Source organism: Nannospalax galili, unplaced genomic scaffold (assembly GCF_000622305.1).
Source record: "Nannospalax galili isolate Female #2095 unplaced genomic scaffold, S.galili_v1.0 scaffold34, whole genome shotgun sequence".
NCBI classification, from domain to species: domain Eukaryota; kingdom Metazoa; phylum Chordata; class Mammalia; order Rodentia; family Spalacidae; genus Nannospalax; species Nannospalax galili.
In genome coordinates, this window is record NW_008338996.1 from 2,203,428 (window position 1) to 2,215,777 (window position 12,350).

The 12,350-nt window shown below is 45.6% G+C and overlaps 1 protein-coding gene across 7 annotated transcripts in view; it reads left to right on the forward strand.

Moving 5' to 3' along the window:
* Positions 1-12,350, forward strand: part of Cdk5rap2 (CDK5 regulatory subunit associated protein 2) — a 209,865-nt gene that overhangs the window by 111,277 nt on the left and 86,238 nt on the right. For all 7 annotated transcript variants that reach the window (XM_029563710.1, XM_029563713.1, XM_029563711.1 and 4 more), the window contains one exon: positions 7,511-7,608. In XM_029563710.1, the coding sequence (XP_029419570.1) occupies positions 7,511-7,608 (98 nt within the window). The remainder of the gene's footprint in view (positions 1-7,510; positions 7,609-12,350) is intronic.

Here is a 12,350-nt window from a genome sequence, read left to right on the forward strand (position 1 = left end):
AGACCAAAGTTAGTAGGATTGCTAAGATGCATGTTAGCTGTAATAAGGCAATCTGTTTTGAAATTAGAGATGTGTCAAGTAGTTTAAAAAGACACATCTTCATTGATTTGCATACATTTAGTTAAATTTTCCTGTTTTGAATAGCATTTTAGTTGTGTATAAAAGTTCATTGAGCAAAATGTTTATAAACTTACAAAGCTGGTTTAGAGTATTTGTAAGTTTAATAATTGTAACTGTACCTTTTAAAAAACGTTTGACTGTGTGTGTGTGTGTGTGTGTGTGTGTGTGTGTTTGTCCCTGCGTGTGTCCTTGCATGTGTGCTGAGGCATATGTTAGAACCATGTATGAAGCCATTGCATGGGCATTTGGTAATAGCTATATCTTGGTGATGTTTAAATTACCATGCAAAATGCTGAAGTATTTTGGCAAAGGCTTTAATTCTGCTGTACAAGGTTTATTGTAAATTGTGGATAAAGAATTAGAACTTTCTAGGTGTCAGTTTAAGAAATCCCAGCCCATTGCAACCTTACGGGTTTGGTCTATTCCCCTAAGAAAGCTTTGCTTTTGTAGTGCTTTCTGTGTAGAAAATGTGAATTTCTTCTGCTGTGCCCTTGGCTATTTTGTGTTGATAGAGGACTTATCCTCTACCTCTTTCTGCAAGAGCTCGAGGCTGTGATGCTGTCTCCATAGGCTCTGGGCAGTCTGCTTTCCTGCTAATCGCTGTGTGATCCTGAGAATTAATCAGTGAGACAGAGACGAGTGCGTGAATCACACTGGCCGAATGGGACTTCCTGCCGCCGAGATTTCTAACTTGCTTGTTGATATGGTTGGGTTATGCAGCTGAATTTTGTGAGTATTAAAATAAATGTCTTTGTTGCAGGACTGTGACACAGCTGCTGAAGTAGGCCCCCTCTGTACACCAGCCCGCTAAATTGCCCCGATTAGCAGGAAGTGATGCATTAAGCTTTCTCTTTACGTGTGCTGCCTCTTCAGATTGTGGTCTGCACGGTACATATGTTTCCTTCAAGCCGTTAAGGAAGCTGTGGCAGACCAGAAAGTGGCCCTGCTTTGGGAACAGAATACCAGTCCTGCCACCTACAATTCCTGTGACCTTTAACAAGTCACTAAATCTCTCTGAAATAGGCCTTCCTATCTTTGAGGTGGGGAATTACAAGCTGTCCTTCTGAGAGGATTAGGAATAATGGAGGTGTAGCAGTTAAAATCCTCTGAGTTGCAGCCTACAGAGGCCAGCCTAGAGTAAGTCATGAAGGTCAGACTTGACTGGAACAAACTCTCACAGGTGCTAGGCAGGAGGCTCTGGGGAAACTGTGGCAGGGTCATGGACTTTGAGGAGAGAAGTCCTGTCCTCTGGGCTCTGTCTTTGACATGATATAGACCCAGCCATTCCAGGATGTCTACGTCTTGGAATTCTCAGGAGAGAATTGTGCTGGTTTAGCATGGGCCCAGGGTCTGACATGGGAGTGGTGTCTTTCTGGGACTTGCTCTTGTGTTTCAGGGACTTTTGCACATTATGCAGGGGAACAGTGGTGAACAGGGTGATTACTCCTAGGGCTGTGGAGAAGCAGAGCCAGACACACAGTAGATGGGTGGCAGTGTCAAGTCCCTGTGCTAAGAGACTTGCTATTGGGCTGTTTCTTGTTTGGAGGGGCTGGTGGAGGGGGTTGATGGCACCTGCTGAGCAGGTGAGTCTCACTGCCCCCTAGCCCTGGGCAGCCTAGGCCTCTCCGGTGCCAAGGAGATCTACTGGCTGTCAGCTCTGCTGAGGGAGCCAAATGACTTCATTCTAATGGGGCGTGAGTGTCAACGCAAGGGAATAGGTGATTGATGAAATGGGACGCAAATGGCTTCAAAGAGTTCATTTATTTAACATGGGTGAGCAATTTGCTTCTAGGAAGACATTGACTCACTCTGACTTCCATTATGCAAAATATCCACAGGAATCTCTGCTCTTAAGATTCATATCAGTCCCTGTATTTCCCTCTTACCTATTTAATCATCAGTTCAGCAAGTGTTTGTGGCAGGATTTGATTTGTGCCAGACACCAGGCCTGGTTTAGGACACCACTGCTTGCGTTGCTCAGACTAGGAACAGGTGGTTGGCACACCGACTCTGGTTGAAGGTGAGTGGATGCTCTGGGGCTGGAGGAGGGTGTCTTCCTTAGAGAGAGAGGCCCATGATGTGCACTGGAGTGTCACTGAGCAGTTGTAGATGATGTCCCTCAGTCTCTGAGGCTCTCCGAGGAGTGGGAGGGATTTCCCACTGTCCTTGACAGAAAACAGACATAAGGGATGAGGGTAGGAGCCGAGGAGAGTGTTGGCCTGAAGTCCCTGGTGAAGGGCTGGAGTAGCTGCCAGGAAGGAGAGGAGAGAGGAGCTGGGCTGGATGTCGGGGCCCTGGCACGGCAGAGTCCTCCCCTAGGGCTTAGAGCCTGGCATACTGAGATTCTCTCCATTCACCAGAATTTCACATTTACTGCTCCTGTTTTCTAGCCCTTCTTGGTTAGCTTTGAACTTACATACAAGCACACATTCTAACTATATTAATAATTTGAGGGGATTCAAAATACATCTGAAAAATGGGAAAATTAATATAATTTTCTATAGTGATGTGACTATACAGGATATCTGTAAATTACCTAGCACAACACCCAGAGCATTGAAATGCTACTTAGAGCTGACACCAAGTGTTCACCCCATGCTGGGCACCATTCTGAGAGCTTTGGGTAGATTAGTTCATTTAATGTTTTTAGCCCCTTGGAATGTATAGATTTCTTAGCTCCATTTATAGGGGAGGACATTGAGTACAGAGAGCTTGAGTCTTGTTCACGGTCACATGGTCAGTAGGGTCACTCACAACCATCATCAGCTTTCAGGTCGGGTGCTGTGCAGGAGGTTTTCTCCTTCTGTCACTGACTTCTCTTACCTTCTTTGGCTGGCTTTGTGTATCTGACAGTAACCATGTTAGCCTTGTCAAGCACTCAGTGCTTGGTACCATTATGGGGCAGTGATGAGTGGGGTGAGGAGCAGACGTGGAGGGCTGGCCTTGCTTCATGGTCCTGACCTTGGGTGTGATCACCCTCGGCATTCAGTTTCTTTTCTTTTCTTTTTTTTTTCTTTTTCTTTTTTTCTTTATTATTTTTATTTTATGTGTGAGTGTATTGCCTGCATGTGTGAAAGTGCACCTTGTCATGCAATGCCCGTGGAGTCAGAAGAAAGCATTGGGTCCCCTGGAACTGGAGTTATGGATGGTTGTTAGCCACCATGTGGTTGCTGGGAATCAAACCTGAGTCTTTTGCAAGAGCAGTCAGTGCCCTAACCACTGAACCATCTCTCTAGCATTGTTTCTTCATGTCTAGAATGGGGAGGCAGATGTCACCTCCACATATAGGTTGCCACTAAGATTCAGTGAGAGCATTTGGCATGGCAAACCCATCAAAGTCAGAATGGCAAGGAACAGGGCATGTGGAAATTGTGTACCACGAGGCAGGATACGGTGAGAACCCCAAGGACTTGGTGGCCTCCTTTGTCTCGATGTGCTTTCTAGTTAGTCTCCATCCTTAGGGTGCTGTGGCTGCACAGGTACTTGTGTGCAGATGGGAGCTAAAGAGAACCCCATTAAACACTGCTCTATGCAAAAACATGTTGGAGGCCCTGGGCCACTGGCACGTGGCATGGTTTACAGAAGGGCTGGATATTGCTCAGGCCAAGCCTGCTGGTTTAGTGTTGCACAGGGAGTGCCCTGGCCTTCATCTGTCAGTATTGGAAGCACAGCAGTTTTCTCCTGGATCAGGGTAGTTTGCTGTGGCACACATGCTAGCTTTCACAAGTTTATAGACAAAGGTGTAGCTGTTTTTTTTTTTCTGTTCACATTCATGCAGCCCCTGTATTTTAGTGAGGCTGAGAACCCCTGTCCTAGCTGCTGTGGTAACTTCAGGAGGGAATGGCAATCTCTGTGACCTGCAGAACTCTGTGCAGCCCTCCTCTCGCTAGCGGCATGCTTTCTTCAGCATTTGGACAGCACCCCACTCCATATGACAGTGTAGCTATGCTGTCCACACTGACCTCGGTCATTTTGACATCTATTTTTTATGTTGAGATCATTTGAAATTCATAAGAAAGCCATAAGAATCAAGGGTTTTACTTTTCTGAGTCATCCCAGGGAAAGTTGCCCCTGTGAAGTCTGTCACCTCTGAGTCCTTTCAGGTATGTTTCCTGTAAACAGACATTCATCCCAGCTACCAACCCACCATGAGCAGAAAATTAGCCCAGACTCCTCGCTGCCTTCAACTCTTTAGCGCATTCAAGTTTCATCAGCTGTCTCAGGAATCGGGCAAAAAGGGCCCAATTCAGGATCACGTCTTGAGCTTTCCAGTCTTGATTTTTTTAGTCTTATGACCTGGATCCTTGAAGTGTCAGGCCAGTTATGTTATAGGATGCCCTTCAGTTTGGATTTGTGTGATGTCTCTGGTGTGTCCTTGGCATGGGCTTAGGATTGGTGGCGATACCGTGTTCTGCTGCACCTTCTTCCATGGCACATGGTTTCCGTGTGTCTAGTTACTACCCGTTCTGGCTTTGACAAGTTTACAAAGACCGTATCTTCAGAAGTCTTGAGTGTCCAGTTACTCTTTTTTCCTATGGACTAAAGAAGTATTTTGGGCAAAGTATTTTGAGTTTGTAAATATCCTGGTCTTCAAACATCCACCCACTGGTTTCTCATCCTTTTATATTTCTTGGCTGAATTGTTTATTACTATGGTGCTTGCCATATAGTCCTGTTTTCTAATTTCATCGTCCTTTGTACATTTATTAGTTACATTTTACTGTAAAGAAAAGTCTGTTCAGCGCTGGAGAGATGGCTCAGTGGTTGGGAATGCTGGCTGCTCTTGCAGACGTTCGATTCCCAGCACCCACATGGTGGCTAACAACCATCTCAATTCTAGTTCCAGGGGATCTGATGCCCTCTTCTGACCTAGCCATGGGCATTGCATGACATGGATGCACCTGCACACATGCAGGAGTATGCTCATACACATAAAATAAATATAATAATAAAAAATCAAAGCCTCTTGTATCATATCTGTATCACTTTGGATTTGATGAATTCCTGTCTTATTCAGTGGACTATAATCAGACACTGTCTTTATTTTGATGCTAAAATTGTCTTAATTTGGCTGTTGAGAGCTTTTAAAAGTGGCCTTTGTGTTCTTTGGACAACAGTTCATCATTATTTAGGCATTGATTTGTTTTTAACTATTATTTTTAGCTCTTTTGGATTATAATTGACATATAAAAGTTATGTTTTGTGGACTGATGATGTACTTCACTGGTAGTGTTTACCTACCATGCACAGAACTCCGGGTTCAACCCTCAGTGTCACATACATGCATGCACACATACATATGTACATACATATTTATATGTGTGTATATATGTAAAGTATACAGTTTAATGTTTTGACAGACATTGTGAATAATTGTTAGGTTACTTTCTATTGCTATGACAGAAACACTGAGCAAAACTAACTTGGAGAGAATAGCTCTTGGGTCACAGTTTATCACTGAGGGAAGTCAGGGCAGGAACTCAAGAGCAGGAACCTATAGGCAGGAGTTTAAGCACAGATCTGGAGGAACACTGCCTACTTGTTTGCTTCCCTGGTCTGTGCTCAGCCTGCTTTCTTCCTTTTTTTTTTTTTTTAAACACTATATATAATTTTTATTTTATGCGTACGAGTGTGCTGCCTGCATGTATGTGAGTGCACCCGTGTTGTGCAGTGCTGCAGAGGTCAGAAGAGGGCTTCAGATTCCTCTGGAATTGGAGTCAAGGACGGTTTGTAGCCGCTATGTAGGTTCTGGGAATTGAACCTGGGTCCTGTGCAAGAGCAGTCAGTGTTCTTAACCGCTAAGCTATCTCCCCAGCCCCCAGCCTTCTTTCTTATACAACACAGGACCACCTACTCAGGGTGGCACTGCCCACAGTGGGCTGAGCCCTCCTACATCACTCAGTAATCAAGAAAATGCCCTACAGACGTGGCCACAGGCCAGTCCAATGGAAACAGTTCCTCAGTTGAGGTTCCCTTGGCCCAGGTGTATCACGTTGATAACTGAAGCTATCCAGCACAATGATCAAACTGACTAGTACAGCCACCATCCCACACTGCCATCTTTTTCTTTCTTTTGGTGATGAACAGATGTCAAGTATATGGTGCACTGCTGTTCACCTTGGTCAGCATGCTGTGTATTACATGTCCAGGACCTTGTTCGTTGACTTGAAACTCTGTCTCTTTCTCTCCCCAAAGTCCCTGGAAAGCACTACTCAAATCTTTAAGCATATTTTCTGGTACAGTGGAATGCTGGAGACACATCTTTTTATTGTCTTTGCTTTCGTTTGTCCTAGTACTAGTGTTAACCACTTTTCCGGATGTCCCAGGTTTAATGTACTTTATCTTGCTTACTCTGCTCTGTAATTCCATACGGTGGTAGTTACTGTCTTTTGTTTTATTGGCGGGAATACCAAAGCTACTAGTGAGTAACTTTCCAAATCCCCAAAATGCTGTGTGACTAGACCAGAATTTGAACTTGAAGGAGAATCACATCTGTGAATGCTGATTCACAAAATTGTATCCCTATTTCATAAAAGAGGGGCTGAGCCTCATGGGGTGGTTTGAGCTGCTTCCCCAAGGCCATAGCACTAATAAATGGCAGAGGTCCAACCCTACCTCTGTCATCACTCTGTTCTGGATGTCTTCTAGGTGCCACTCATTTGACCCCTTCTATCCTTTTGTTTATGAATTGCTCTGCTGTGGAGCATTCTCATGGCAAGGCATTCCTTAGAGTGTTATGCAGTCAGTGTTCAGCAGCGCTAGGGGGCAACAGTTTTATGATGGGTGAATCAGGTGACTGAGGATGTTTCATAGTAATTCATGAGTGTTGGGAGCCTGGGTCTTGGGTTAGTGTTGGGTATTAGTTAGCGTCATTTCACTGCAATGAAATACCCAAGATAATTAATTTATGGAGAGAAAAGCTTTGCTTTAGCATATAGTTTTGGAGGTTCCAGTCCAAGGAGCTGACCCATTGTATTGGGCTTCCAGTGGGAGGGGAATGAAAAGTAGTACCTGGGAGAGCACCCCCCCTTCAGATCTAGGAAGGAAAACAGAGAAACAGGGAAGGGCTAGGGTCCCACAGTGCCTCTTGAGGGTGCACTCAGTGTCCTGAGTAACTTCCACCAAGCCTGCCTCTCAAAGGTTCCAGCAGCTCCCAATAGCACCCACCAGCCTTGATGGGCCTTTGTAGAACATACACCACAGCCACCAGGAGGGCGTCATTCCCCACTCTTCCTGCAGGTGGTGCTGTGTGACTGTTGCTGGAGCCTAGCTCAGGACCCTCACAGTTTTGTGGTTTTAAAAATCCAGAGCTAGCCACATGTGCTTGCATAATAGCAGCCTGTACTCCTTGGCTTCTGCCCCTAATGTCAGATGTCCATTGCCATTTCCAGGAAAAGCAACAATCAGACTGTGAGGTACTGACTCAGGCCTTAAAAAAGGAGCAGAGCATCTATGCCCATCTGCTGAAGTCTCTGCAGCATTCAGACAGGTAAGAGTTTCTCTTTGGATTCCACATGTGCACACACATGTGCTCCCTGGTTATTGATAGTGCTTTCTGGGCAAGCTTGCTGAACAAGCCTTCAGAGAACTTAGATCAGGTTTGCCTTGTGCGACCAGATTGTTTTCTGTCAAGAATTGCCCGATTTGGGGCAACAAAATTAGCATAAAAATAGAATATTTACTCAGATTTTTAAGTACTTCATTATGTATCTAGGAGGTTATTCTGTGTGTATTCTCTTAGCCGCAGCTCACATGTGTTCTGTGAGGTAAATAATAATGCCATCCTATCCCTATCTCAGCTGGCCCACAAAACCAAGTCAAGTGACCTGTCTCATGGGTCTTGCTAGAACTCTGAGGCCCAGCCAAGTCTCCCTGTCTTGGAGTGACCTCATATCTGTGGAATTGCTGAAATGATTTGATGCCAGTGAGGGTGGTGAGGAGAGCCAGCGGTGGCCAGCTGCGCCCATGGTGGAGTCTCGTCCTCCTACCCTGTAGCTCTAGTTATGTCTACAGGTAGGTGATCTGTCCTGAGCTCTCTTTGTACATCTGTAAATGCAGGGTTTACGTCTTTACTTGGGATAGTTACAACTGAAAGGTTGTGATGTTAGGATTCATTTTAAAGCGGTTGAGAAGCAGAGGACGTGGTGGGATAGAAGACTGGCCCAGTCCCTGGCTGTTAGGCTGGGCCGTGGAGAGGTGGGGAAAGGGATTCATTAGTCGGCCTTTCTCTGAATGTATCAGCAAATTTCCATAATAAAAAGTTAAAAAGCATCACCCTCACTCCCCCCTCGCCTATGCCCCTTGCTCTTGCTATACCAAACTCTTGACAGTTTCCTGGGCTGTGTGTGTCTGCCTCTGCTCTCACCTGTTTCCTACCTTGCCGGTCCAGCCCTCCCCTGCTTTGTCTCCCACCACTCCTTCAGAATGAGCCTGAGTGTTACCCTGTCAGGAGGCCTAGCTGCTCCCCAGGTTAGTTGTCCTCTGTGTCCCTTCCTGTTCCCTACTTCTCTCAGGGCAGGAGCATCTGCAAGCTCCAGCTGCCAGAACTGGCAGAGCAGGCACTGGGGGAGTGCTGTGTGCAGGAATGCCCCTCCCCCAGCCCTGATCGTCTAAGTTAATTTCCAGATTTCAGATCTGAAATGAGTTTAGAGAAAACCCAAACATGCTGATGAAACTCTGGACATAGCTGCATCTCCAAAAGAGCTTTCTCAGGAAGCCTCAGCTGCCGGCCATTTCATTGGGGAGGACATGCAGTCAAGTGGGGAAACTCCGAGGGAAGAGAACAAATTTTGCTTTAATTGCACAGCATCTCTGGGAGGGAGCCAGGCTAGAGGCTGGGCTCTGAGAGTTGCTGTGGGTGGATGCAGTTGTCTCAAGTGCTCTCAGCACCTGAATGTCTCCGAGTTTCACTGCACTTTTTCCTAATGAATGAAAACATGGATGAGACTCCAGTGGGTCAGGGCTGTGAGTAACCAGGATGCTGTTCATCTGCAGGCTTCTGGTATATCTGGGAAAGACAGACCTGGGTCCACATCAGCTCTGGCATAGAGCAGTACTGAGCCTGTGGGTTCCATTTCTCACTCTGAGCCTCAGTATTGCGAAAGATGGAGATGGCAGACCTTCTTCCCTACCTAACCCCAGCTACCTCCTGACTCATGTCTGTGCTCTACTGTTTAGTCTCCCTCCCTCCTTTCTATTCTCTTACTTTCCAACGCACCCCCTCCACTTTGCCCACTTCCCAACTTAGTTTTCTAACTTACCTATCTAATTACTTCCCTACCCACCTCCTTTCTACCTGCCTTAACAGGTAGATAAAGGGTTTTGATATAGGGACTGATACTGTATAAATTCTAATACTGCCTGGAATTCAGGAAGCTCTTAGTAAACAGCAACACTTACTAGGAATAACAACACAAAAAGCTTCCCCAACTCCAGCCCTCTCATTCTGGAAACTTACAGTAAAGGCAGTGACCAGAGACACAAGATGTACTTGTAATTAAAATGGAAAGGGAGGAGTGGACTGCCATGAGCCTGATCGCTTACCTTCCTGAGGATGCTCAGTAGTTGGTGACTTTAGCCCCAAACTGCAGAAGTAGAAAATGTTCTTGAGGATGTTGAGGGCCTACCTCCTGCCATAGTCTGTAGTGGCCTACTGTGAACAGTAATCAGAGCTCAGGCCTCCTAGGCTTCTGAGCTGAGACCCTGGACTGATGCACCTTCATTCAGAGGGCAGGAGTTCGCTGTGTCCCTCTTGCAACTCAGTTGCTCAGCCTTAACAGTTATTAGGATATTTGGGGCAATGTCTCTAAGTCTGTCTCTATGTCTGTCCATCAATCATCTATCCATATATCTGTCACAGGGGGCTATCCTGTGTGCTGTAGGATTTTAGCAAGGTCACTGGTTCTGTCCATGTGCCAGTAGCACACTGCCCATTCCCATTGCAGTTATGATCACCAAAAATGCTTCCAGTTATTGCCAAATGTCTTCTGGGGTGAAGAGTCCTGTCCAGATGAGAATCCATGCTGTAACTTCCAAGAACCAGAAATATGGGCTCATAAGTATTGTATATGAGAGTTGCTGTGGGATGAAGAAGGAGGGACTGATGTTTGCTGTGTCTGCTTTGTCCTGGGCATTGTGCCAAAATGTAGGAGGAAGCTCTAACAAAAGGTGTTATCCCATTTTACAGCCGATGCAGCTAGCAGACTAGCCTGGGGTCAAGCCAGTTAGTGGTGCTGTGCTGTTTTGAACTTGGTTCTCTCTGACTCTGTGTTTCTGTTCCTGACTGTCCCCTCTATCATCCTGTTCCAATAAGAAGAGTGCACAGGGTTTTTTTTTTTCTTTCTTTCTTTCTGAGCAACACACCTTTGTTCTGCTGGCTCCTCACACCTTAAAAAGATTCTAGAGTTAGGAAGACATAAATGACAGACCAGGGAATAGCAGCTGTGTGCTTTGCACCCTGTCAGAAAATGGAAGCAGGACTATAGCAGTTAGCTCGTCCCAGTGTAATCACAGGACCTTTGCTGAAACAATCTCCTTTGCTTCCCTGGTTAAATGCCTTGGCAGCATGCGACACACAAGCGAGTACTGCCTTGTGACACCTCTGGAAGGGTTTCCGTTAGCTGAACAAATGGATCCTTTTGATTGTCTTGAAATGAACTAAGTACAGGCTTCTCATAGGCCCCTTCCCTTGCATGGAGACTGCTTTACAGTGAACCGTCCTCAGCACAGCAAGCATAGAGGATCAGACAGTATGCTTTATTTCCTTCCGGTGTATGTTGATTTATGTGTGCAGTTCTGTGGATGGAGCGGGGAAAAAATGTGTGGAGGAGAATTGGGACTTGAGTCTGTGGCACACATGATCACAACAATGGCTCCTAAGCACTTTGGGGCTAAGGACCTCTTTGGGAAAAAATCTGATGAAAGCTTATGAGCCTTCTCTCTATAAAAATCCATGTATGTCAGACACTGAACAGAGATGTATCTTATCTCTAGAGTTTATAAAGGAGACTTTCTGTTTTGCCCTAAGAATGCTTATGTGGTTTGACCCATTGACTGCACTTCTGAGAAGCCTTAAGAAAATCACCTGAATCACACAGCACAGTTGACCCACAGCTGTGCAGTGAGGCACAGTGGATGCTGTCCAGGAGTCAGCTGGCACTCCATGCTCCTTTGAGAGCTGGGTTTGAGTCTTTCCGATCATGTACCACTTGCACATGGGAGTAAGTCCAAAGCCTTTCTGTAGCTCTGCACTGCCTAGTAGAGCAGCCATTAGCTATGTGGTTATTTAAACTTATACTTACTTTCAATTTAATAACATTAAACATTCAGCTCCTTGGTACATTAAGCCCCATTTCAGATGTTCAGTAGGCACATTAGCTACTGGCTGCTGTATTAGGCAGTGTATAGAACATGCCCATCACCGGAGGCAGTTCTGTTGGGAAGGGCTCCTAGTATTAAAGTGCTCTAGGAAGCATGCATTTTCATGGCCTCCCTGGGTTCTGGCCTTCTAGTTCCAAATGAGTTACTATTTTTTTTAAATATTTATTATTTTTATTTTATGTGTATGTGTGTATTGCCTGCATGTAGGTAAGTGCGCCCGTGTCATGCAGTGCCTGTGGAGGATAGAAGAGGCTGTTGGAATCCCCTGGAACTGGAGTTACAGACAGCTGTTAGCTGCCATGTGGGTTCTGGGATTTGAACCTGGGTCTTCTGCAAGAACAGCCAGTGCTTTTAACCACTGAGCCATCTCTCCAGGCCCCCAAATGAGTTCTTTGTATAGCCAGCACTGTAGCACGTCGACCCACATGCAAAACCTGACCCTCCACCCTCTTCCAGAATAAAAATTCATTCATATTGTGCATATTGGCGTTTGGGTAGATTACCACAGTGTTCTGTTGACCCCTGATTTAGTCTCTTTCTGTCTTACTGTAAGGTCACTCTTTCTTAGTGTTTCTCTTCCTGCCTCTCACCCTTAACTTCAGTGTAATCTCTTTGATGGGAACATAACAGAAATCCTGTCTCTTCTGAAGCCTGGGCATCAGATGAGAGGGCCTCCCCTTACACATTAAACCTTCTCAAGGCATTATCCAAGGCAGCGGAGCATTCTGGAGAACTAGACTATTTCTACCTATTATGTCTATAGTGAAAACTTAGGAAGGATCCAAATGCCTAGTAATAAGGGGTAAGTTAGAGTAGTGGTGGAATATTCACTTGATTTAATATTGTGTACTC